At 35.6% G+C, this 27,893-nt stretch overlaps 1 protein-coding gene across 6 annotated transcripts in view; it reads right to left on the bottom strand.

The window, feature by feature from the left end:
- The window catches only part of TTBK2 (tau tubulin kinase 2), an 80,915-nt gene that overhangs the window by 21,894 nt on the left and 31,128 nt on the right, over positions 1–27,893 (bottom strand). For 5 of the 6 annotated variants that reach the window (XM_085062293.1, XM_085062298.1, XM_085062296.1 and 2 more), the window contains exons 6-13: positions 26,970–27,074; positions 10,076–10,141; positions 9,424–9,516; positions 8,738–8,863; positions 5,685–5,842; positions 3,874–4,090; positions 2,271–2,482; positions 460–1,045 (exon numbers count right to left, since the gene is read on the bottom strand). In XM_085062293.1, the coding sequence (XP_084918419.1) occupies positions 460–1,045; positions 2,271–2,482; positions 3,874–4,090; positions 5,685–5,842; positions 8,738–8,863; positions 9,424–9,516; positions 10,076–10,141; positions 26,970–27,074 (1,563 nt within the window). The remainder of the gene's footprint in view (positions 1–459; positions 1,046–2,270; positions 2,483–3,873; positions 4,091–5,684; positions 5,843–8,737; positions 8,864–9,423; positions 9,517–10,075; positions 10,142–26,969; positions 27,075–27,893) is intronic. The other variant, XM_085062297.1, reaches the window with a different exon arrangement.

Below are 27,893 nucleotides of genomic sequence, written 5' to 3'. Positions count from 1 at the left end.
AAACAGCAGCTAATATCTACAGGAATCATAGTGTGAGGTGAGAGCTAGTAACTGTTTCTTTAATTTCAGACACAGACTTTTCCTGAAACACATTAGAACAGTATTTTACATATTCAATTGTAATTTCATGTTTATGTACTGCAAATACAACAAATACATGTTTGCATGTGTGTCTTCACTGATTAGGAATCACTGCACAAGGAGCTTCTTTATATAGATAAACAGGTACACCAACAACTCTTTGTTAAATGTGGCCATTTCTGTGGATCATACCTGCAGAAAAACTAGCCACTTCCATGGGTGACTGTAAACAGTCATGCAACAAAATATGGAAGATCATTCTTCAAGAATCAAGTCCCATACCTGCTGAAGCTCGGAATTTCTGCTACACTGTTGTATGCCAGTCACTGCCTTTACAATTTCCTCATATAATTCTGAATAAAGAAGAGGTTTTCTTACCGGAGTGAGTGCTCCTTCTGCTTGAGCTTCCATAGGGCTTGTAGGGGTGGCAGCAAGAAGCTGTCCTGCAGCCCCGGACAGAAGTTCCAATTTATCTGTAAGCTGTTCAGATGCAGCAGGATGACACTCCATGTCTAGAACAAGCTCCACCCCTGAAGGTTCGTTCTTGGCATGGACATTGTTTCCTGCCCAGCCACCCTCTCTGGACTGCTCTTCTGGAGGGGACTCCTCTAGAACTTGTAGTACCTCTGGCTCTTCATCTGAGGGACTTCCAGTCATTTTGTGCCCTAAAGCCTCATTTGTCCTGAAGTCCTGCAAGTCCCGTTCCTTATCTATTATCACCCATTCCTTAGAATCAACCTCCTGCCTGCAGGAGCTTAGGTTAACAGCTACAAATCCATTGCTCATAACACCATCAGCATGGTCTGGAGAATTAGCTGACGCAGGCTTTGAAGCATCTGGAAGATATTCTTCATCATAGTGCCAAACATGGTCCATGCGGGCAGTCCCAGGTGCAGGAGTTTTCTGAGAAGGAGGAACCGCAGCAACAGGAGTCTCTTTCAAGTCTTTCTGCATCTTCTCCAAACTTAGAGAAAAGAAGTTAATATCTGAATTAGTTAAGAATTAATTAAATAATGCAAGTTACATTGGCGTTTTTTCAGTAGGAGAAAATTAGATTTATATAAAAATTTGTTGTCATATTTTAGAACACCCTACAATGGTTCAAAGATCCACACCATTTGAGACAAGTCTGACATCAAGTAAAAGTGGATGGATCGTCTTAGAAATGCACACCTATTATTATTATTATTATTATTATTATTATTATTATTATTGTTATTATTGTTGTTGTTATTATTATTATTATTTTAGTTGTACTGTATCATGTTGTATTGTAAATATAATTACCAAAAGGAAGAATTCTGAGTGAAAAAACTCAGTACTGTCCACTGTATTTAATTTGTTACAAAGCAGAGACTCAAAGAGGAAAAAAAGAAACATGTCTCCAGCAGCAGTTATTATACGTTTTCAAGAAGAATGCTATTTATTATTTTGATCAATCCCTTACTTATGCTTTGCATAATTTGCTTCATCAAACAAATTCAAATTCCTAGCTTCCCTATGACTTATTTAGAAGGACTGTGCCACTGTCATCATCCCAGCTCTCTTCTACTATCCCCAGACTGCCTCTGCCTTTCAGTCAGATTTCACTGTGTCGCTCTCCCCTTATTCTTTCTAGACATAGGCAAACTGATTGAATCAATTTTCATACATCTGTCTCTTCCCTACCTTCAAATTCCATTTTAAGATTTCTGTCTTCTATCAAGATTTTTTTACATTGGTGCAACACCTTTGGGCATGACTAAACCGGCTGCATGAAGGTAGATTTCTAACTTCTTCACTCCACTTCTGTAAATCTTTCTTCTCATCCAATATAGCCTAATCTCATGTTACCTCTACTGAGCACCTTTTGTCAACCTTCTCATTTAGGATGAGTTGTACTAACTGTCAAGATTACACCACTGAAGAAAAAGTTAATAAACACCAGGGTTACACCATCAGGTCTTGAAATACAAAATTCCCAAGTGTGAAAGTCCAACTCTAACTGTATGCTAACAATAATAATTTTTTAAGAAGTTGCCAAGCAGTGAAATTCATTAACTGAGCAATAGTATAAAAAATGCTTTGTTGTAGCTTGCATAACCATACTCAACAGCTCCATTCCTGCTCTTCATGCAGCAGAGGTAAGATAACAGTATCCTAATTATATATCCTTAAGAGATCTAAGCATAAGGATAAAATTTCTTTACCAGGTCTCAAGAAACTTATCAGTGTCTGGCTTAGACTCCAACGTCATTCGCTTCTCCAGTTCAAAGCTGTGAATTGAACGTAACTTCCGCACCAGTGGAACATCTCTGTCTAACAGGGTGGTCTCTGAGCGAACTCGAATGGGAGAGCCCAGACTCGGGGCATTAAGCATTCCATTCGCTGGTCCATGGCTATTTTCTTCCTCTGTGGCAGCCTGGGCAAAATGTAAAGGCAAAATGTAAATCACTAGGAGCAGCAAAACAGAAGACAACATGGCACTACATGCTGAAGTTTTAAGAATGTGAAAAGCCATTTGTATTAGGAATGGTCCTTAAACTCATGCCATAGTTAAGGTAGTTTAGATATGTTCTTCTTCACACACCTACAACAGACAAAATTTTGGGTATGTCTGAGAACAGGAGTATCAAAGACCCAGTAATACAGCTACATTTATTCTGACATTCCACACCCATCTCTGAAATTTTCTTTAGTAATAGTCTGAAACCTGGCACTTCATAGCATCTTTGGTCTGCTTTACAGTCAAGTGCTCTTGTTAAAGAGAAGTTAGCTTCCAGGCTGTCTTTCTTATTCTCTGGAGCATATAGCAGTGTTATACACTAAATTTACTAAATATTTCTGTGATTTCAAACTATGTTTTAGTCCAAATGCATTCTGTCTTAATAATGACTGAACATGATTTAGAGTAACAACTGAACATGATTTAGAGTAACAACTGAACATGATTTAGAGCTGGGAAATCATGATCATCCTTAGTTTCTGCAAGTATAATAGAAAATGCCTTTGTTTAAACCAGAACAATCTCCTTTCTCTATCTTCAGTAAAAGAACAAACAAATAAGCACATTTGAAAACAGGCACCATGTCTTGTTCTTTCCCACAATACATTTTTTCCTAGCAAATAAAGAGTAACAACTTCAAAATCAGACAGCTCTCCTAGATAAAGAGCATTTCAGTACCAGATCCTTTTCATGTTAAAAGTACTTTTATATCAAGAAGCAGGCTGCATTTGTCCAAGTATGAAATACTATTATTGTGAGTAAGGGAGACAGGAACAAATTCTCAGAGATCACTTTTGAAAATAAAGCAGCATTCTTTCCTAAAGACCAGCCAATCAACCTCTGGGTCAGTACAGAGGTACAATGTCCTATGGAGACAAAAACACCTAGTGAGTTAAATGGATATGGCAAATCACACTGTCAATTTGTCAATTGAAGAACATTAAACTCTTTTTTTGTACATTTAGTATCTAGCTCCTACACATGCAAGATGCAGGAAATTTGCTTTGATTTTGTTCAGTGAGCAAGAATCAAGATTGTGTCTGAAGAAAACGAATATGAGTAAACTACAAAGAATCTCAAATAATCAGCAAGCTATTCATTAAAAAGACCCAATAAAGTGACCCATGGCCCAGAAACCTGTCTGCTTGTTTTAGTATATGAAATGTGTTAACTCTACCATAAATCGTTTTCTTAGATCATTCTGGCTAATCAGTATCAGTACAACTGCCTTTTTAATTAGATCTTATTGCACTATGAGGACAAGAAACTGTTCAAAGATGGTCTTCACAATGCAGCTTTGAAAGTACCTTACAGATCCCCAGTTTTATTTTGTTTCTGTTTGCATCCATTTCTTCCCAAACATCTTTTTCCTGAGGACGCTGATGCCCAGGGGATCCAGGTAGCTTCTCTGGTGATACACCAACTGGAATAACATTCTCTCCATCACTGAGCTGCTCATCAGGGAATACTTCATCTGTGTTTTCCCGCAGCAAATCTCCTGGGATAGGAGTGGCATTGGCAATTCTACAATAGTAGTTTAAAAACAAAATCAGAAAAGTAAAAATTTTTATACGCTCATGTGTTTATAGAAATTATTTTCTATTATAAAAGAAAGAAACAAACAAAAACTTGCAAAGAAAGTCGTGTTTCCATAGAAAACTAAATCTTGTAAATTATTTAATATAAAACCCCCTACTTCCTGGCTTTCACAATTAATTTAATTTAGGTACATAATGAAATATAAGTCAAAAAATATAAGTAAAAAAACCTATCACATAAAAGCTGATTTTTTGAATGTTTTTGAAGCCACTTCTGAGAAAATTTGTTAGAGATCATGTCCAGGCTCAACTTCACTCCTGAGTCTGCTATACGAATTCTGCTAGTCAAAAAAATTAATGGCAACTTTCATAATTTAATTTCCTTTTCCCAAAAATTTGATAGAAGTGCGTGCTGTTTGTGGAAAAACAATTACTGAGCAAACTAAATGCAGTTTTAATCATTATTCTTATCCAAGTGCTAATTTGCTCCTATTATTGATAATCAAAATATAAGCAAAACACTAACAAGACATCACATTTTAATTGAAGTTCTGTCATCCCATTAGCTTGAGTCTATTAGGGCTAAGGCTTAGCTCAACATCTGAAAATGAAGCAATGCTAGTCCTAAAAATTTAATGCTCAGAAGGTCAAATAAAAGCCATTCCTTTACAGTTACCAAAGCTGTTAATTGCAGCCCGGACTAACAATAACTCTGGTGTGATGCTTAGTGTGATAATGGGACTGAATCACATGCAAAATGCCTTTCAGCTTCAGTGTGTCCAACAGCACACACCATATACTAGTGTGTATGGTAAGAGTTACAGAATACAACCACTTGGTGTCAGCTCATATTTACTTCACTTTTTTTTTCATGACCTTGAAATACTGAGAATTTAATACATGAAATTCTGGCATTTTTCAGCCTCACTACACTGTCCAAACTCCCTTATTTGATTTTTAGCTAAAAGCTAATCTACTCAAGGCCTGGAACAAGCACAAAGTTTTTCTCCTTACCCTCACACTTCTTATATTCATTCACAAAAACCTCTTACATTCTTCAATCTCCTGAGATGAGTATGGGTATTATAAAATATCGTATCTTGTCCAATTTACTTCATTAAAGAATGTCTCAAATAACATTTTAATATTATTTCAAACACAACCAAAATCTATCTCCAAATTTCTTATAAAGATCCATTCATTTTTCAAACTTATAAGGAAATTGCAGTTAGAATTTTATTCCAAGCCTGCAGAAAACAATGGGTTTATTTCCAGGTAGTTAAATTTCCAGGCACTTAAACTCAGGACACATTATTTAGTTTCACAAAATATGATTTAGCAAAGGATGGATGAGCAAATTTACATGCAGTTTCCTGGAGCACTATTTTTATTGCTATAATTTTAGGACTGCAGTGCTGATCTTTCAGGATAGTATAAACTGGAACCCTAAAAAGGGAAATTCTTCAAATTACTTCAAACCTCCACTCCTCTATGCATTCAAAATCATGGAGAAAACCCCTAATTTATGGAGATAATTTCCCTTTAGTAGGAAGCCATTGAAGAGACCACACTGTGCATACCCAATTGCAGCTGGTGTAAGACGAGTGTGCAACTGAGGGGTGGTTGAAGTTGTTGTTGTTGTCAGAGAGCCATCAGTTCCACTCTTCTCCCAGTCAAAAGGGTCACTTTCAATAACCCCAAATGTTTTCATGCTGTTGTCAAACACAGACATGAGAAGCTGAAAATAAAGAAAAAAGTGAATAAGCTTCATTTTTGTCTAAGAGGCCTAGCAATTAAAAAATATCCTCCTGCAATACTAACAACTTGAAAAAAGGACAGTTTTTTAATATGAAAAACTTCTCATTTTTCAAGACTTTGAAGTCGAGATATATAAATTTCCATTTTATTAAAACGGAAAAAAATCCACCCACATCTGTATTTTTATCAAGCATGAGGAAAAGATACACCATAGATTTTTATAAAGAGACAGAAATACACACACACACAAACCCAAGCAGAACTACATTGTTGCAGAATAGCATACAATGGTTGTCCAGCAGAGGAAGGGAAAAGAATATATTTGGTAACACCATGAAACCAAGGAAATTAATGAGATGTAGGAAAGGATACTGATCTGCTAATTCATACATTTCTGTCATTAAGAACCACATATCATTTACTTCATACAATGTTGACACTGATACCACACAAATGTCTATGATTTCCATCCTCATTTTATGCTATGAAAAACCACTTAGAAAATTTGTGACCATGACAGAGAAACAAATTGCATCTACTTTCCTCTCTCTGTGAAATAAACTATGTCTCATTCTAACCACTGACAGGAAGGCTGTGTCCATATCATTCTCTTACTCTGTAACATTTCTAATTTTTTTTCCCTTAAAATCTGGGTTTTTTCCAATCCAGGATGCTGAAAATTTTTCAACACTCTCTTTTGGCATACTTAGAATGGATGGGAAGTTTGGATCATTTTACTTGTATAGAGTGGTCTCATCCATTCAATACAACCTCCTATGTGCCACCTGTCACAGTCATTTCTGTAACCATACTGAACAGCAAAAAGCCATCGTTCAATCGGTCCCTTACATACTCTGTTTTATTCTTCTCTTCCTCTAAACCTTAAGCAGTGTCTCTGAAGTAATTTTTAAGGTCATTCTCCTTCAAATCTTTTCATCAATTTCTGCTATAAGGCAAATGCAAACTCAAATGCTTAATGATGTCAGGAGGCTGAGGTAACATATGCACAAATACCTGAATAAAATAAACATCTGACATTGCCAAATCAAACATGGCTTCTTAGCCTAGGTCATGAATTTTTTAGACTGTGAACTCTTCAAAGCAGGGATGCCAACCAGGGATGTACATACATTCTTGTTCAGTGCCTACCCATAAATACAAAGAATGATACATATAGTAGGTAGGAACAGCACCACTGCAAACACAAGTTAGGAGAGACCAGAGTTTAAAAGAACATTCTTACCACTCTAAATAAAACCACCCTGCTCTGGTCTAAAGCACATGAGCAAGACTGTGTTGTAATGCTTAGGCTGCAGCTACACAACTACAAATATTCCATGACCAGCCACAGGACTGTAAATTACTGGGCTGTCTCTATCATGGAAAAACCCTGCCCTGGTATCATGTTTATCCCTGAGTGCATGTACTGTGTTAGACCACAAAAAATTATTTGCAAAAGTATGACTGTGTATATGCTTTATCATGCAGGCTATATAATGTAAAACATATTTACCAGTCTATTATGAAGGTTTTTCTATGCAACATCAAAATTTCTGCAATAGCACTTTTTACCATAGGGCAAAAAAAATCTGATACATCTTTATAACCAGGCACACAAAACATTGAAAACTTTCCCCTCACTTAACTGTAAACTATAGGATAAATGTCATGGAAATTTGTAATAGAAAAGCGGGGGGGAATCAAGGTATTTATTTTTCAGGAATATTGAACATTTTTTGTATTTGTAATAATTTTTTTCCTAACATTCAAATGTTTTCACAAAAATTGATTTATTTGTTTTGCAAATATGCAGAATAATATACTGGTATATTTAGAGAAATCCACTTGCTAACAGGAAATTAGTTATTCCCTGAGATTTTCAGTTTTGATTTCAATTCTTATATATCTTGATTTCTTTGTTAAACTTAGAAAGCAAAGCACAGGAATCACTTTTATCAAAGTTACAATTCCAGGCTTGGTCAGATTTATTTATTCAGGTGAACCAATTATACTTGAACACCAATAAAAAAACATTCCTTCTGATTTCACTGAGTTAGGGAGTTGAATAAAGGCACAGAGGCAGACAGATACTGCAAGTGGGAAGCTGACAGGAATGTGTGTTTCTGGCAGCCACAAGGAAGACACACAGGGACAGCCTTTCATGGTGTGCTATTAGATCACTTCAACTTCTCACCGTTTGTGGGACTGAAAAAACTCTCAAGTCTCTCCCTCCCTGCTTTTCCCAAGCATTTCTCTGCTGCTTTCCACAAACTGGAAAAAAGTTCTGTCTTTATTTATTATTTAATCATAGGTTAACACTGAGTAAGACACATTCTACAGCATATCCTCTTAGCCATATCACGTTATCACTGAGCAGAGGCTGCCCATTTCAGCAGGCAATGCTCTCTTAAACAAAGAAAAATGCTAGTTTTCTGTGATCTCTGGACTCAATGCTTCAGTCTTGAAAATCCACCATGACTGCATTTGTTCTGTGGCTGTAGGTGCTGAGTTCCAAACTTTGGAAAACTGCCAGAATGACAATCACTGAGAGAGCAATCTGATCAATTAACTTACAGAGCACCTACTAGAAGCTATGATAGTAGGATAGCTCCCAATCCTAACAGAATACTGACTGAAAAGCACCTGTCAATTGTTTTAGAAACTCAACAGCCTTACACTTCCCAAATGGATTTAGAATTACATGTTTGAACCACAACATTTCTGTGGCACTAAATGGTCATTAAATTAACTTTGTGGTGGCACAAACTGTAGTAACTACCAAGATTACACAACAAAATCAAAGTAACTTGAAGATGAAACAGCATAAAATTATCTCCTTCATAAAACAGAAGGACAAAACAGTACAAGTGTTTACCTGGTAATCAGGCTTTGTAAAGTAATCCAAACTAGAAATGTGATCCAGAAAGACATTGAATTCTTGAGGAAGATGTTTCAACATAAGTCTGTGTTCGTACCTTTCTTTAATGGAGCCCACTTGCTCCTAGGAGTAAGTAACACAACAAACATTACCACACCTTCATCCTCTGTTACAACATTCTCACACTGTGTGTTACAGCCATTCAGTACACTACTAGCCAGAGAAACAGGTCACTACAATACACTGAATGGTACTAAGAAAGACCATTCTACACCAGACAGCATAATAAGAGATTCTGTCACTGGCCTCAGCACACTTGCAAAATAATGTACAAACTTCAAATTCAATATGAAAAGCCATTTAATTTTCTACTGTGCTTGTGCTATTTGTGTTTGAATGCTGACTGATATCAAGGGCTGTCACTAAATACTCCAACCCTTTCTAAAAGTAAGTATTAAAGATTTAAATATCCTGTTGCATCATGTGAAGTCCAGTCACTTTTTGGTGTATATTTAGTCATGTAAGATGTGTAAATCTAAACCAAAAAGGCGATGCTACCAATATAGCACATTGTCATTAAAATTAATGAGCCAATGATTCTAAGTGGAATCTTTATCACAGCATTTCCCTGGAATCCAGAAGTAAACCTCTCTCATGCTATTTGATTTCACCCCTAAGTTTACCTTATCTTTTATTTTCCTCCAAGGCAGTTGCCCAACCACAAATTCCACCAACATGTAGAAGAGAGACCAGAGGTCATCATGTCGACCCATTTCCTGTGAAAAGGAAATATTATTCTAATGCACATGACAAATACCTAAAACAAATGGGAAGATAAATTCTTTACTGCTCGAGACTTACATTTTCATATAAATTTTAATATAATCTACACTGCAAAACAAGTTTAATTAAATCCAGTGACTATTTTAAGGAGAAACATACAAGTAAATTTCCACAGAAGACAGAGTGAAATAAAACAAAAGTTGAAATGTGTCAAAATAACATTGTAAAACTCTGTTTATTCAGATGTCTTTAATGTATGATGTTAAGACAACATACTAGATGTTATGTACCTCATAAAACTCAGTCTTCACTTTTTAAACTTATTAACTTGCAATATAATTGAATACCAAAGACAAGTATTAAAATCATTATTATTTGTACAAGAACTTTTTAATCAACTACTGTAAATTATATCATCCTTTCACAAAATTTTTAACTTAATTTCTACATAATAAATGCACAGATAAGTATACAAAAAAGGAAATTAATAGTAACTGCATTATTGACTGCTTTCAGCTACATGAGATGGGTATGACAGATTGTGATACTCACTCTGTTTCTATGAGCATTGATTGATGCATATCGTACCGTTCCTCGAAAACCAGCAACAGCTCGTGGCTGTCAGAGAAGAGAAAAGATTCTCATTGTCAGAAGTAAGTCCTCTGACTCCTTAACTTGGCATCTACAAAGTGAGTATGGAGCCACAACATATCTTGTTTGAGACTTCTATTTCAGTTTACCATGTTTCTACAAGTCCTTAGTGGAAACCCAAGTGGGCACTTATTGGCTGACCAATAAATCACAAAGGCTGCACTAGAGACACCAATTTAAAATATTTCTCTTTTCCAGTTTTTGCAAACCAGCATTTCTTCCCTGATACTCTAGATATTTTATGATCATAAGTCAATTGATGTTTTATAATCAGAGAATATATTTTCCCACCCTTCTTTTCTTCAAATAAAAATATTATAGGAATAATTACATAATTGATGACAGTCATAATTAATAGATATTTAATTTTTTAATCAAACTGCGATATTATTACTTTGCCTAAGAGAGATATCTAATCAATGCTACCCCCTTAATTAATCATTCTATATAGACAAAACTGCCAGGACTGCTATATTTGCTTTCTTCTATGTAGTCTTATCCTCCCAATCAATAATTCTTTTTGTTTCCTCTAACAATGAACATAAGAAGCTTGAATTATCTACCTCACCTCCGACTTGTACTTAGAGAGGTACTGGTGATCTATCTGCTTGCTCAAGACTCATAACAATTCTCAAGATTTTTTTAAAATTTGCACAATATATTGAAAAGTCTGGTTTGATATACACACAAAGATAACTACAATACACAATTATTACCGTATTAAGATAAAATACCTCCACCTCTCTTTACTTATATATATTTATATATGTATGATTTTTTCTTATCCACCAACAGATATAATAAAGAGCTATCAAATAAATCAGGAGCTGTCACTACTGTCAATAAATCTACCAAGTGAATCCAGCAGGATTATGCAGCAACGTCTTTAAAAAAAGATTCAACTGCCTATATAATCAATGTCTGCTAAAGTAGTACAATGAGAGCTGAACTACTGTTAGTTAAGGCAGAAAATATCTTCTAGGATATTCTTAACATGAAAAGATTCTCAGATGATATTCCATAAATCTTAGGTTTTGCACATCATCATACAGTTTAAATGGTGCTCAGAACACATTTCATGTTCGGGCAGAACACACTCAATTGTCTGTCTGCCCTGTTATTATCTTTAATCTTATAACTATATCCTATTCCACACTGAACATTACCCTGAAATGAAACATAACACTGTAGTTGCAGAAATTTCACAGTACCATGCAATTTGAAAAAGAATAGCTCAAAAGGCTTTGGAACTGCTAAATTTCACAAGAAACAATTTTTTTTAAAAAGCACTTAATTCGCCTTCTTAGTAGTTCTGCAGGTTGCTAAATGATCCAACTAAGAATATTATCGCATTGCAGCCAAGACAATCAAAATACAGATAAATTTCAACAAATATGTAGTTTAATGAATAGTACTTCTTCAGAAGGGCACTGAGAGCTTAACTTTACAACAGTTGAAAATACAAATTCCATAAATCTCAAGAACATACAGCTTCAGAAGATGAAACCAAATGTTTGCTGTCTTCAGCCTCTGGCATGAATGGAAAGACTATATTCAGTTTTACTAAATTAAATATCTCTGTTCTTCTGAGAATAATGGAAAATATGAAAACTAGGATGAAATACTTTTATTTCTAGCATCACAACTTCAATTTCTACTCAGACATAAATGCTTCAGTTGCTGAACAACGCAAGAGAAAGAGACTAAGAAATGTCACATGAAAACTAAATTATCCCATTCCATTTACAAAAACTTAAAAATCTGACCAATTCCAGTTCTGTCCTGGGGGAGAAAAGTCCATATGAGGAAATTCATTGCATGCCAATTCAAATGCTTTTGAATGTTAAAGTCACTGCCATCCTTATTTGCCCTAACATGATTTCAATTATCTGAGAATCACCTGGATGGGAGGAAAAAAAAAAAGAAAAAAAAATAATATTGTTTCTATCTATGATCTTATCTTGAAGTGAATTCTGAATTCTTTATTCCAGCAAGAACATCTAAAGCCTTCTATTATCTCTTGCCTTAAAGTATAATTTCCATAATCTGAATTAAAAGCATATATAACTCTGTTATATTTTAAGATACAATAAAATACCTTTTAGCTATGCAGCTTGTCACTATTCAAGTGGTATTACAATGCCACACAACAACAATAAAATAATTCTACCATGTCTCTATCGACATGAGCAATGCTCTGTAGGTGAAATCAAATTTGCCCAATTCAGAATAGAACTTAAAGACTTCTGAGCATTTGCATAACTTCTGAAACTGTTTCAGAACTCCTCATGCATCTCACTACATCTCATGTAACAAAAGAGATGTTACAAGAAATAATAGCAACTTAATGAATGATTCACTGCATATTTTCAAATAAAAATCCCTCCCTGCTATTACTGATCATCTTAATTTGTTTCTGGAGACCTCCCAGACACACTTCATAAATCTTCTACACAACTGGAACTTGTTTGGTTAAGTTTACATAAAAATGTTTTTCTAATATAATTAGCTCAGGCAGTGATCTGGAAGTCAAGATTATCACTGTTTTGATTACTGTCACTAAATCCTTCAAATTTAAGTTTAAAAAATTGTTTTGAAGATACCTGCAGATGAATGAAGAAGATCCAGTGACTACAAAGAACTTTTCTACTCATAAAGGTACTTTTTAATGTAACATCAGTTTTCTTTGGAGGTGTCCCTGCCCTGGAAACACTTGCCAATGTCTCGCATAAATGAATGCAGGGAATTAGCAGTTCCTAGCAAAGTGAACTATTTCCACTGAGCACACATCTTTCAGATTCCTGGGAGACACTATGCTTACAAACCTATAATGTCACTTTTTTTTGAGTGGCTGTGAAGGAGGCAAATGACTCTCCTTAGCTCAGTTTAGGTTCTCCAGATAAATGCTCTGGGTTTATTGTTCTGGGCAACGCTGGAAATGTTATGCAGAGCAAAAAGGCAACCTATTACTGCAGTCATGGAAACTAGATAATAAATATGAAAAAATGAATCAATACTGGTTCTTCACTCTATCTGACACTCACCATGGTGGTCCCTATCAGGCAATGACTGAGTATTCCTGAGTGTCTAGGTTTTGCACTGAGAAGCCAGCAGCACTGCCTCAAGAGCAGAGTTCAAGCCATTGGGGATGATTAAAGAAGCAACCACCTATGTTACCCCTATTTTCCTCTGCTAAAGGTAGAATTCTCCTTTCTTATCTTTTCCCCTGAAAATGTCACTTTCCTAGCTTTAATTCCACCAGAAATATATTTCCACTATTGGAACAATACACAGTTCCAATTCTTTGAAACCTATTTTCATAGCTTCAACAATTCACATTCCAACCCCCCCATTTTAAGGATATAGGCTTTTTAGTCTAATGTAATGCCTAGCATTTGTCAGGATCAGTTCAAAATAAATTAAAATTTCAGGGATCGCCTGGATAAGGAAAGATCAAGCAGTTGAAATATAATTGCCATCTATAATATATCTCAACTGATTTTCACTGCATATAGGGCTCTTCAAACCCACACTTTCACTTCTGTCTTAAAATCCACATCAGACACTAATAACTGAGTACTTGCATGCAGAATGCTTCATCAACCCATCTCCTGCTAGTTGTCGGTATGACACATTACTTGGACACAGACCTACCCAAACAAATGTGACTTCCAAAAACTGACTGCAGCTGTCTGATCCTACACTATCTAGTTCCAGCAGAAGCTGAGTAACAAGGTGAGTTAACAATTAACAATGCATTTAAATTTTACTGTTGTGAGTTCTAACAGACATGCGGTGACAAATGAAAATTTTTCCCCTACTGCATGTGCTATAAAGTGCAACCATCTCTAAGACAGCAGTATTTGATATATAAAACAGCTCCTGAGCTACTCAGTTTTCAATCTGGAGTATTTACTCAGCCAACATGATGCACTAGCTAAGACTACAATCATTCCAAAGCTGATTTATGAGCAGACAAAAAGTCTGGTGAGCTGAAGAGGGTAACAACCTACAAATGTCTGTAACAAACCTGAACCTACTGCAGTGAAAAATCACACAGCATAAGTCTTCTATGTGTATGTTTGCTTTGCCCTGTGCAATCCTTCTTCTTCCTCTTATTCCAGGAGTTGAAGCAGAGATTACTGTAGGAGGAAGACTATCTATATGAACCAGCTGTGCTCTGGCAGAGAATTTCCCCAGAGAGCAGAATATTGTTTTATTTATCTCCATAAGTAAAAATTCTACAGTTGTTCTGCACTTAGCAGACTGGAGAACTGAGACCTTAATTTTTTCATGTTTTGTACATATCTTATTTAGCATTTATAAGGATAATACCATATATTAAAGAGTTGCATAAATCCAGAAGTAGACTATTTCAGTAGTAGGCTTATTTCAGATATGGACGGAAAGCAAAAAGGCTCAAGCAAGCTAATGTACCTAAACGTATCTTCTTTCTACTTCTCTTCCCTACCCCACAGGAGCAGAAGGGGGGCAGGGGAAATGAGCAAGGGGCTCTGTGGTACTTGATTGCTGGCTGAGGTTAAACCACAACAATAAAATAACACATTTTCCTTCTTTTGAACTATACAAAATAGTTTTTCGTAGCTCAGAAGAAAATGGAAAACAGAGTTTCCAGTTTGATTTTAGTTTGCTTCTATTTTCACCGGGAAATAAATTTTACTGGACCAAACTATCTGTGTTTCAACCACAGTAGCTTTTAATTTCAAACAAATAGGACAGCTCTCAAAGACTTTCAGTTCCTGCAAGTTTAATGAAAATTGCTGATTAAAGACAGAACCCAAAGTAGTACATTGACACAGAGACAGTTAAAATTCAATTAAAATGGCTCACATCCATCTTAAGAGACATCAATCAGCTGGTCAACCAGCATTAATTTTAGATGGTATGTGAATACACACCTAGTCCCAATAGCACAACTAAGTACTGGTCAGAAAGGTAGAGTGTACTATGAAGCTGAAAATACTAAGAAATTTGGAGGGCATAAGGGAAGTAGTACATAAAACAATACAAAATCTGTGTGTTTCACCATTCATTGAATAATTTCTTTCAAAAATAAGATCAAATCTCACTAGAATTTTTTTAAAGGCTATTACATCCCATTCCCCTGAGCATCTATTAGTTCTATAGGAAATAAAGAAACTGCTGAATCAGAAAAGAAACAGCTATATGCAGCACATTTCAGAATGTCTAATTTAAATTTGTAAATTAAATTGTTTAATGATTGCTTGGATATGATTACCAGTGTTCTGCACACACCAGGAAAGGAGGAAAAAAAACAATATACCCTAACAGAGTATTCTATCATGATAATTTTTCATATCTCAACTATTTATCAAACTGTTTCTTCAGGCAGAATATCATGTATTCAGTTTTATTTTTCACCTCAAACCCCCAAACTTCAGGTCATAAAGAATCATTCTCTCAAATGTAAACACACAATTTTCCTAGGTTTTTATTTTAATTATTTAATTGCAAGATTGTTCCATGGAGATGTTACAAAACAATGTCACACCGCATGAAATTAATATATCCATTGTACTTTTATCCCAAGTGAATTGATAATGCTCTTTTTTTCATCTTTTGCATTAATTCACCACCTGCCTTTTTCACCTTGTACTATCACACACAGGACAGCAGCTGTCTGTCCCCATAACACTGATTCCCTTCATTACTTCTTTGTCAGTAATACAACCAAACTTGCAAGGATCATGTTCACTGGATGCTGAAAATGCTACATATATACACTATAAACTTGTTCCTTAAATAATCTCCCTCTATGTCTTTGAAGGAGGTTATAGTAGACAATAGTTAATTGGTGTCACACAGCTATATCATTACAGCTGCACAGGTGTGTCACTAGTAGGTGTATCACAGCCGTGCATTACTTCAAAAACTTTTGAAACCTAACAATCAATTAGTTATTTTAATCTCTCTATTAAAAATAATGTCTCCACAAATCTCACCAAACTAACTCCTATCTCTTCCCTATCAAATCATTACTAATTCAGAAATGGAACCTCAAATTACTGTCATAATTCTTTCAACTCATGCAGACTGCTTATAAAGCCAATTAAACAAAGGGTTCTTGACTTATACCCTTCAGCAAATAACCATTTTCATGTAAGACATTTTGACATAAAATCAAAAACCTTCTACAGTTTCTCTTGGTATTTAAGGAGAAAAAATATTAGGCTCCAGTCTTTGTTCACTTAAAGAACATGAGGAAGAAAATTAAGGAGTACATATAGCCTATTAAAGAATGATTTTATATGTTTACAGCTTGCATTGAATGACTGTGATACAATACAATAATTTCTTTTCTACAAAACTGAAAGTTATAAAGAAAATATAATGCTGTAATGATTCATAATAGACTCTGCAACAAAACTCCATTTACTGAAACAAGTTTTTTCTTAAGTGGTCCATTTTTTAAAAAGCTATTGACTATCAAATGCTTGGATTAGAATTTCAAAGGAAATCTTGCAAACCTCCCCTATTTCAAAAAGTATATGTAATGTAGTCTGTCTGATACAGATTTAGTGAATAAAACCTGAAAATATAGTTTAAAAATATATGTTCATCAGAGAGGTTCTTTTTCTACAGTAGCAAAATTAATTTAATAGACATGGAAATGCAGAAGTGGACTATCATAGGAAGAGATAGTCAGATTTAAAAAAAAAATTACTCCAGTTCTCCCTTCCCAGACTAGTTTTGAATCATTATTTATTTTAAAAACCCACCTTAATATTTATTTTTATTATTTATTCATTAATAAAAATATTTATTTTAGAAAGAAAGTAGAGAAAATAGTTTTCAACTCTGTTTTCAGGAGCTTACTGCATCCTATTCAGCAGCTGAATTATATCACATACATGTCTTTTGATTTTTCTTTTACATTTATTTGTGCCATAATAGCTGAACTGATTTTGCTAATTGCAAAACACACAATCAGTGCAACAACATTATTCAAATAAACTCAAAGATGGACACACTAAAACTTTTAAATATTTGTTTCCCTTATGATTTCTTGTTCATTCTAGCCTTTCAGCTTATTTATAGAGAATTCAGTACAAAGCTATTACTCATTTTTAGTGCTTTACAGTCCAAGCTCTTGCATCTTTACATGAAGTGCTGAAGAGAAGCAGAGAGAGCTGTCTGTTAAGTCTGGTCTCAAAATACATGGTTAAGATACCTCTCCTATGTCCACAGAAAGCTGGTAACAATGAAAAAATTGTCATAGCTTAGTTCTGTTAGGAAGAAATTCGTTATTCATTAGTGGCAAAGCACTGAAACAGGTTGTCCAGAAAGGGTATAGCCATGCTCCATCCCTGAAAGTGTTCAAGCACAGGCTGGATATGGCCTTGGGCAACCTGGTCTAGGCAAGGGAGTGGGAGCTAGGTGATCTTTAAGGTCCCTTCCAACCCAAACCATTCTATGATTCCACGTGTTCAGTGCTTCTCGTTACTTTCTGCCTTTGTTGGACAAACAATGAAGAAACTAGTAAAATAAAGAAATCTGATTTTAGGATTGCCCAGTTACAGACATTTGATCTTGAAAACTTCTAATGCCACATTTTAGCATGCACAGGTCTTTGCTGCGTAAGCATTAGCACAGAGGCACCCAATACATCATTCACAGCTTTCATGCAATTGCTGAGGAAAAAAAGTAACTTTTTGTCTCTTCCTGTTCCAAACAACTATGTTGCAAGCTAGTAGTGTATCCACTTAAAGAGGCAACTTACAAAAAGTCTACTCCTAAGTACATCAATGTGTAAAAGCTTCAGAGGGCTATTACACAGACAGAAACTTATTAGCACGTTTTTCTTCCTCCATTATATATAATCATATAATCATTTAGGTTGTAAAAGAGCTCTGAGGAAAATGAAAATCTTTCATGAAGAAAAAGAAATACTATATTCCTTGTTTAGGTACATACATGCAATTCTCAGCTAATCACATCCCTCTGTAATGTACTGTTCAGGACTGAGAGAGGACATTACTGAGAAGAGACAGCATAAGGTAAATGCCAGCAACAAAATGCTTCTCAACAGGATGAAAGAGCGACTGAACAGTGCACTTAACAAAATGACATGGACCATTACCCTGCAGTACAGGGCTTTCAACTGTTTTAGTCAGGTATATAAGAGAGGCCTGTTTAGAACAGCTAACATATTTTAGCCAATTATTTATTATATGCATGATACAGTGCACTAAGAATTCAAACAGCTCCCTGGAATGTTTTTGTACTATTTAAATATTTTCCATGAAAACCACTGCCATTTAATAGTGTACTCACAAACATATCCTAGTTGTCCTTGGACTTTGCTTTAATCTGTGTCACTCAAAACAGAGGTATGTCAAGAAACTGCTGAAGAAACAGTGTATCTTACTGCTCTTTAACTAGAACCAAAAGCAGATCAATTTCACAATTTTCTGGAGTTGACGGAAGTGCTGCCAATTATTTAATGGGTGGTCTCATTTTAATCCAAATTTTATTCTGAATGCAATGTTCAGTAACTATTTTTGAACAACTTTCAGAATAAAGACTCTTATCTATAATAAATTCATGTGGTCAAGGTATTATTCAATAGTTACTAATACAAATTCTAAATCATATGGGGCATTGGGGCAAAAAAAAAACCAAACTGCAACAGTTTTAGTCAATACTATCTGTGGACCACTTCTGAATATTATTTCTTAAAGTTGTAACAATGTTTGCTATAATAGCATTTACTTGAAAAGAAGATTGAGAAGCATATATAAGCAATCCATCTTCAAACATTTTGTGGGTCCAAATGGCCTTCACAGAAGACAAAAGATTTGCAGTGACCATTTTGTTTACAACTGTGTGGCTTCAGTATTGCTCCTCTAGTTCTTAAAATTATCCCACTCCTTTTCCCCATCCTTAAAAGCATTTAATGGATAGAGCTTCCACTGTTTCAGTACCATAAAAACAATGTTCTCTTCAAAACACAGAAATCAAAAATCTGCAATTCTTCTGCCAAGATGACAGGAGGTAAGGCAGAATGAGATGGAAGCATCCTCTAGATTTCCTCAGCAATCTAGATAATCCAGAATATTAACAGAAAGAAACAACATGCAATTGAAATGCATAACCATTCCCACATTTTCTGAAGTAAAAAAACAAATGAAAATATGAGTATACAAGAAATTTATACCTTCTGCCCCTGTATGTAACTGAAGTACAGTAGACTTCCAAAGCTCTCAAAATTTATATAATGCTGTGCTTTGTTATCTACCAACACATTTCTGGGAAGCATTCTGTGCAGGATTATTTTTGTTTGTTTGTTTGGGGGTGTGTTTCATTCTTTCATTGGTTCATGTTTGTTTTGGGTCTGTGTTTGTTTTTGTTTAAGAATTCAGCTTCTTAAACTGCATTTCTAGGACACCACCTGTCACCCTAAAGTGAAACTTGAAGATAAAACCTCATTTGCTGGAAAATCCTCAGAACCTGAGGGCACTGAAGAAAGGCAAGCAGCACTTAGCTGATTTGTACAGAAATACCTGAATAGAATAATATGTGCATTGTTTGATGTGAACAGATTTGTAACTGCTTCCCTAAACAATAAAAAATCTAGACATTTGCATTCACAATTGCTTTCATTGCATTTTTCTATGGGTCAGACTGTACAGCAGCTGCTGTATCTTCTGGTTTAGCAGAAATCAAAGACAATTTTTGTTACTGACAGGTCACCAGTAAAGAACACGAGTAATGCCTCCAAAAATTCTGGTGGGTAATTTGGTGTTGCCTTTGGATTTCAATACTTTTGGTAATGGTCAGAGCAAGTTTTGTGACTGCTTTAACACAATGCATACTAGAAAAAACAGTGCTCCATTTTCTTGCTGTTCTAAAACCAGGAGTTGCCATCTCGGTAATGTTTAAGATCTGAAATTTCCTGGTTAAAAAAAACAACCATCAAGTTACATGTAAAATACTTTAAGCCTACTTAATGTTAAAAGAATGTAATTTTGATTTATTTTTTACTTGTTTTCAAATAAATACAGGAAAATTTAGACACTTGAAATTAAGGTCATGCTAAAAAGACCTATGGTGGTGAGAACTCTGACAAAGCTCTTCAGTTTGTTTAAATAACCACTCAAGAACGACCTAAAATCTAGTCACTGGGAGAAGCAGGAGAAAGGTGGGGAATGCAGTCATAGGGTCGATCTCCCCTTGACCTAAAAAGCCTTATTTATCAAAAATACAACAATTCCACAAACAAAACAGTCTCCTCTGCATACATTTCAACCCACTAGCCAGGATACCCTCAACAAGGAATCCCACATTCCGAACTACATACCAAATTGGGCAAAAGGAATTTTCTCCTTCAATTATCTTTGCTGAGTCCAAATCATCAGATTCAGGGGATGGGCTGTTAATCTAAACAATTCTTTAGACTGCCAGTCAGTAAGACCTGTATACTGAAAGAAAGACCTGTATATCTGTATTAAGAAAACCACTGATTTTTTAGATAAAAAGGTTTTATCTAAATGTCACCTTCTCATGGATAGTTTTTTTATTCTGTTTCTCCCTAGCTTTGTCACTCCAGCTTGCATGCATGTTATGCATGTTCTTTGTAAAACAAATACAATTCTCTTATTTATAATTTGCAATCCACATAAATAAAAGATCACAAAACTCAGGCCTATGATAATATAACATGGTTGAATTTATGGATTTTAAAAGAATTATGACCTAAAATTATTTTTTAAAGGTTAATCTTTTTAACAGCGAAGACTGATAAAAGACTGGCTTCTTTTTTTTTTATTTTGCTTTCTTTGTATTAAATTTAAGAGTAGCTCAAAAAACAGTTGTGGTTAAGGCTCACTTTAAAACAGGAGTGATGACAACTGCCCAAAGAGCTCGCTGCAGTACTGATGATGTTAAGAATGCAAATGTCCTTCGGATTTTGTCCCTCAAGGTTTTCTATTTCTGTACCACAGCTGACACCTTCACTTTCCATTTTCACCATGTAAATAGAGACAGGGAAATTGCTGGCTGTATGAAGTTAGGTTTACATTCAAAAAGAATCATTTCTTCTTCGTCAAAAAAGATCGACAAAATAAAAAAACTTATTCTTTTCTCAATAAAAAATTTCTTTGAGACAAAGAAATAAAAGAATCTTTTACTTGTCTCAAAAAAATAAAAAGATGCTAGTACTTACTTCAGCTATCTCTAAGACAATAGCAAACAAAATGGTAGGTACTACTCAAAAAGCAAGAAACAACAGACTATGAATCCCATAAATATACGAAATTTGCATCCTGCTAAATGTATCTGCTTGATGATTAGAGTATCCCCACAATTAAATTCTAATTACCCTGCTTTGCAGTAATCAGTTCTTATCTACACTATTAATTCAATTATTGGCTTCCTCTCTCCAACAATTATTTGCTTGCCTGTATTTCATCCTTCCTTGTTTTAACAGCCTACATCATCCCCAGCAGTTTTTGCTCTCCTTCCCACACTCAATTTTCTCTCCTCTGATCTTTTCCATCACCAGACAAGGCTCCTCCCACCTGTCTTGGTTTGAAAGACAGGTGTCTGCTAAGAGAGGTTGCACCCTTCCTTAGGACAGAGAATGTGATTTCCCCTCCCTCCGAATTATTTTAATTTTGAAATCAAGGGCTTTCAGGCAAAGGTATGGGAAAAGGAATAACAGTTCCCTACTGGTATCTATAAACAAGCAATAACAATAATAGCAACCACAAATAAAGCCAGAAACCAATGGCAGATAACTTGTGAGCTGCTGAGCCTTCTCCCGTGTGGTGTAATCACGGTTACAAGCAGCAGGGGCGCTGTTGAGCTCCCGGCCGGGCAGGGCAGGTGCGATGACTGCCGAGCGGCTGCAGGAGGCGCTGTGGTGCAGGGTCAGGTCAGCCTCAGGCAGCTGGTAATGGCGGAGGGCTGAGAAGCAGGCAGGGCAGCAAAGCAGCTCGGAGCAGCAAGGCAGAGCGGCAGGGGGCTGGGGTTGGCTCTCCCAGGCTAGCCAGCGAGGTAGCAAGGATTTCTGCAGTCACGGCAGATGCCACGGTCTCGTGCGGCAGAAAGCAGGGTGGGTGGCAGGGACAGCTGGACTCCCCAGCAGCTGCTGCGAGAAACGCAGCCGGGAAAACGTGCATTCCCAATGGGAAAAAGGTTGGATCTAAGCTCACCCAGCCAGGAGGAGAAGACAGAGCACAGTTGGATCTCCTGCAGTCGCAGCCAGTAGCAAAGAGCAGTCCCCTTTCCTCCTGGTGTCCAACGGACAGAGAGTGACAGTGCCAACCAGCCGGCTGCCTCCTTCCCCTGCCCCACCCAGCACACCCTTTTGTCCCTTACAAAAGACTTGATGGCTCTAATCACCCAGACATTTGTTGCTTAGTAACAGGGATGGAGAAAAAAAATTCCAATGCCCCCCAACCTCCAACACCACCAATTAGTGGTTCCTTATCAATTTCTATTCCATAATTTAATTCTACATATACCCCAAATACCGTCATCCTAGTGTTGTCCCCAAAACATAAAATTTAATTTCAGAAGCCTATACACACACCTATTATTATCTGAGTTTCCATAATCTTCATCCCATTTCCAGCTACACACATATCACTGGTTAAGCTTTCACAAAAGTATAATTTGCATAATATGTTCCAAACAGCCAAGGAGCCAGGGTTCAAGGCACTGAGAATACAGCATAGCTGCAGAAAACTTTGTTCATGTGCCATTTGTTTGTGTTTTTCACCATTTAAAACTGACTGATACTCCACTTTCTAGATACTGTGTTTGGGTGTTCAGAACAATTTCACTCTAATAAAATAGTATTAGATCTGAACACAAATCCACCTACAAAAAAAACCCTAACAAATAAAAACTCAAATCCGAACTAATCACTGTAAATACTGAAGCATATGTTAATAGGCCGAACACATTTCCAAAGACTTTACCTACAGGAGTTATATGATGCACATTTGTTGTTACCTTTCATTCATATTTCACAAGCCTACAAAATGCAGTAAGTGTTCGTTTCTGACTTTTAAGTTCTAACCAGGTAATAGTGTCAGATCGCGCAACTTAATAAACTGCAGCTCTTCATTACTCTCTTCTACATGTTTACACATTTAACAAATAATCTTACAACTGAAAACAACAAACATATCCGTCTCTCTTTGAAGTCAGCCCCTCACAAGCACAGTCATTCAGACAGCTGCAAGACAGGACAACTTTGTTAAAATAAATCCATGTCAAAATTAGCAGTTAAAAATGTTTTATTTTACAGCAGTAATTCTCAGAGAGAACTATCTGTAGTGTGAAAAAGTGTGCAAAGCTTTCTTTTTGCTTTATGCTAGTATGTTTTTCTTTCAGTTTCGAATATTCACAGAGACCACTCTAGTAAAATTATACTATAACAAGAAAACTGCAACTGTAACAAATTAGTTTCAAGGCTAGTATCGGGAACAAGTGGGAAACTCTCTGCTAACTGAATAACCCAAGAGAATGTAAAAGTCCTGGATCCTTCAAATAAGTAAAAAAGGCATTTCCTTTTGACAGTGTGTTCAGATACTGGGGCAGACTAACAAAGCTTGAACACATTTTCATCACATAAAATTGTCCCTCAAAATACTCCTTCCTGTAATTTCCAGAAATGACTTCTTACCCCTCTTTATTAAGAGGGGTGACATTTTCCTGCAAGGAAAATGCTAAATTTGAAATAACAGTCCAGATAATGATTACGGAATACCAGAAAGGATTAGTCGTTTTCTAACAGTTCTAACAATATCATATTTATAACCAATTTTATCCCTTTTCACCAACTTTACAACAGATTACTGCCTAGACAGTGGATGAGTAAAAATAAGCTTAGAACACTGCGTTCCCTTCGTAGGGAAGCGAATAAAGACAGCCACAGCTACAATATCCTGCAGATGTATTATTTCACTCTTTGCTGAAAGAGTTCTGATATTGTTGGATCAGGAAATTCTGTTGTTCTAGAGAGAGGCTATAAAAGGCTATTTCAGCTGCAGTGTGAAAAGATTATGTTAAAAAGCAAAAAAGACAATCACAGGGGAGACCAGGAAGAATAAGGAAGAAATTTTATATTAGTTTTTACAAACACAAAACATATGTTTCTATGTTTACAGCAATTTATGTCCAGTTTTAAAAACTCATGGAACTCTTCTGCTCTTTAACTCCATGCCATCCTTGGTATTGGAAGTTTGGGTCAGATGGAATGGATGACGCAAACAATACATCATTGCCTAGGCCACCAAGTAATTATATATGAGGAAAACCTAACTGATGATTCACAAGAAATATCTGTTTCTCTTCTTAATTATATGTGTCCCTCAATTATGTAAAAATCAGTGCATCCTGCAGCAGTAGTTCCCAGGAAAACTGCTGTTGCTTACTGGCTTCAAAAGCTTAAACTTGTCATGAAAAAGGGACTCTGATGGATACAAAAATGTGTGAATAAAGATGACATTAATACCTACAGAAGCAATTACTTAGATTCCATTTTATTCTCAGCAGATAAATTACAATATATCTTCTTGAAGTTTTTTTTCCTTTCAAAATCACTTTTATTGTCATCTGGCTGCTGCAAACCAAAGGTTATTGTAGATAACCTATTCCAAGGGTGAAAAATTATGCTAATGCAAATCCCATGCAGGAAAAAAACAGTGAAATGGAGTGACAATGCTGCCTCCTCAGTTCTTTTAACGGATAGTCCACATGTGACACTCCAAAACACAATGAAAAACACAGTAAGCACTACAAGTGTTGAAAACCGTTTTTTCTTTAAATATTACTTTCTGAGAAGCTTTTTATATTTAATCTCCATTTTCCAAAACAGTATTTAGACAGCAGCAGCTATAGCTGAATGGACTCCCTGGTAGCATGGTTTTAATGGTGCTAAATCACCACGGAGTCTGACATAAAGACTGGTAGTACGAACATGAACAACGTCTCTGACAAATGGCATGGAATTCATTTGGATCATCTTCATGAAAGGATTTCTCATTCTAAGTTTTCTGCCTTGACCATTCTTTCGGGTAAGATGTCTAGGGAGACACCATAACTCCTCAGGAAGAAAACAAACTAATAACAAAAGATCATCTCTCCAAACCAGTGTGTAACAGACAACTAACAACAGCCTGCCATGGCTCAACCCCAGTCAGCAACCAAGCCCTACCCAGCCGTCCAGCCACTCCCCAGCAGCAAGATGGGGACAACAATCAGAGGAGTAAAAGCCAGAAAATTCCTGGCTTGAGATAAAGACAGTTAAATGACGAAAGCAAAATGAGGGTTGTAAGAAACTAATAGTCAACAAGCCAATCTTAAATATGGAACATGTTTTTATGAAGACAGTACTACGTTTTTGGAGAACATGCTTTTACATTGTCCAGCATTATCTGCAGTATCTGCTCAAAAAAGCTAATGAAGCTTAGAAGGATAGCCCTAAGGAGAAGCACATAGCACATTAACTGAAAATATGAATAAATTCTATTAGTAAGAAAGGTCAACAGTATGGCTGCCCTCTAACAAAGAACCATTTCTAACTCTTACATACAAACAAAACTAGTGCCTTTCTCCCCACCAGCAGTGCACTCTGCAAATATGGATTACACTGTCAAAAACTTCTAAACAATTTAAACTGAAGAATGACTTCGGTTACATTGTAGGGCACTGCAATAACAAACAAAAGGCGAGAGGTAGTTTTTACAAAACACAGGACATCAAAAATATTGAATTTTCTGTTATCACTTATTTTTTCTGAAAGTGCTACCACTGGTGTGTATATAGAGAGAATCTCAGGAATTGTTTTCTCTTTGAAATTAAAGGTCAGTTCAAAAAACATTACAAGCAGCCAAACATATAGAACATGACAAGAACACTGAGAAATTTTTAAAAATACCTCAATCTGCACACAAAAATCTATCACTTTCCATACTTTTTAGTCAAAATCAATGTAAAAAAACCTGTTGGGATGGCTTCTACAACTCAATTTGCACCATGTTTATAAATATGCTACACAATATTGACTAGCACATTATTCTGTAGTGCCAGCAAAATGCAAACTGAACTAACTTAATAAAGAAAATATGTTTATTTTAATCATCACCACATACCATGGCACTGACTTGCTCATTTTGAAACTTTGATATGAATAAAACTAACTGCCTACCCATGAATTAGGGAGTCCCCACTTACTTAAAATTGTAATTTCCTCATTGATATGCTACTACCTACAATTTTCTGCAGATTGCATTGTATTGGGATACAGCAACTACACTTAATTATGTCCTCTTATATATTATAATTAGTATTCTATCACTATTTTAATTATTCAGACTTTCTCTTTCAGAAGATTATAAATATATATTCAGTTTAGTGTCTGACTTTTACTTTTTGCTCCTCAGTTTTTTGTTGTTGTTCTTTTTTTTTTCCAAATGCAATATAAAATACCAAGTGAAATTCAGCTCTGGTATATTCTTCTGATATTTAATGAAAACCTATTTATCACTTGATTTTCCAAACCAAATGACAGATTATCCCAAAATATCTTAGATGTACATCTCTGTCTCAAGCCAAAAACCAGAAACCTGAATCATTCTTGTAACATAATCAATGAATCACATGGATTACTAATCTGGGATGGTGTTTGTCAAGTTTAGAACAGTTACCAGTTCAATGCAATTCCCATACTTCTCCAGAAGAAAAGATAGCATACTACCACAATAAAGTATTTGAATTTCAACTGTGAAAAATATCTTACTGGTCTGACATCCCCACATGAGTTGGTAAATTGCCGTGCCAAGCCAAAATCCAGCATAAAGCACTTCCTACAGGTGCTTGGAAAGCGTCCCATTGCGAAGTTTGACTAGGAAGAAAAAAAAATACAGACAGATAATAGATAAATACACACACAGTTCAGTAAGTTCACATATTAATGCAATAACACAACCAGAAAATTCATATTCTATTTCTCTATCCTTCCTTCTATATTTTCATTTCTACTGAACTCCATTAAATTTGAAGAAACTGCTGTTAAGAAAAACAAGCATCCAACTTAGCACATCTGAACAGTGGCCTGTATTGTCCAAAGCGATTGTCATCTTACTTTGTCACTTAGAATATATTAATTTTTAGCAAGAATTTTCCAATCATATCACCTACTCACAGAATTTAAGCACTGCCTAATTGATCACATGGAAAATGAACAACCAACGCTTTCAAGATTTGAGTTCGGCACAAAGCACAGTTAGCTCCAGCTAATTCTTTCTCACCTATTTCACTTGATATTCACTGCCTCTGTGCCATTTCCCTATTAAATGAAGTCTTAGATGGGGATGGTTCAGGGAGAATACAAGCTTTACAAAAAGTTGCCAGGAAGAAGTCATGAATATGAAATTTTCCTAATGTACAGAAAATTATTTGAAGTTTTATGTAAGCATCATTCACCTCGCAGGAAATTTAGCATTATAAGTCAGATATAATGCACCATAGTTACATCTATTAGAAAACACAAAGATTTGCTTATTTTTATCTCATTTACAAATTTTGACAGTTCAGAGTTTTTGTATTTGTACTTGTATTTGTATTAAAAATATCATTAGCAATATTAAAATATCAAATGCCAATATTAAAAACAGATTATGCAATTTCAGGAATAAATTTGAGGAAAAACAGAAAAAACAGT

Source organism: Lichenostomus cassidix, chromosome 5 (genome assembly GCF_008360975.1).
Source record: "Lichenostomus cassidix isolate B80296 chromosome 5, HeHo_3.0, whole genome shotgun sequence".
Lineage (NCBI taxonomy): Eukaryota > Metazoa > Chordata > Aves > Passeriformes > Meliphagidae > Lichenostomus > Lichenostomus cassidix.
Note: the sequence above shows the minus strand (reverse complement) of the source record. Positions and strands in the feature narration are given on the sequence as shown.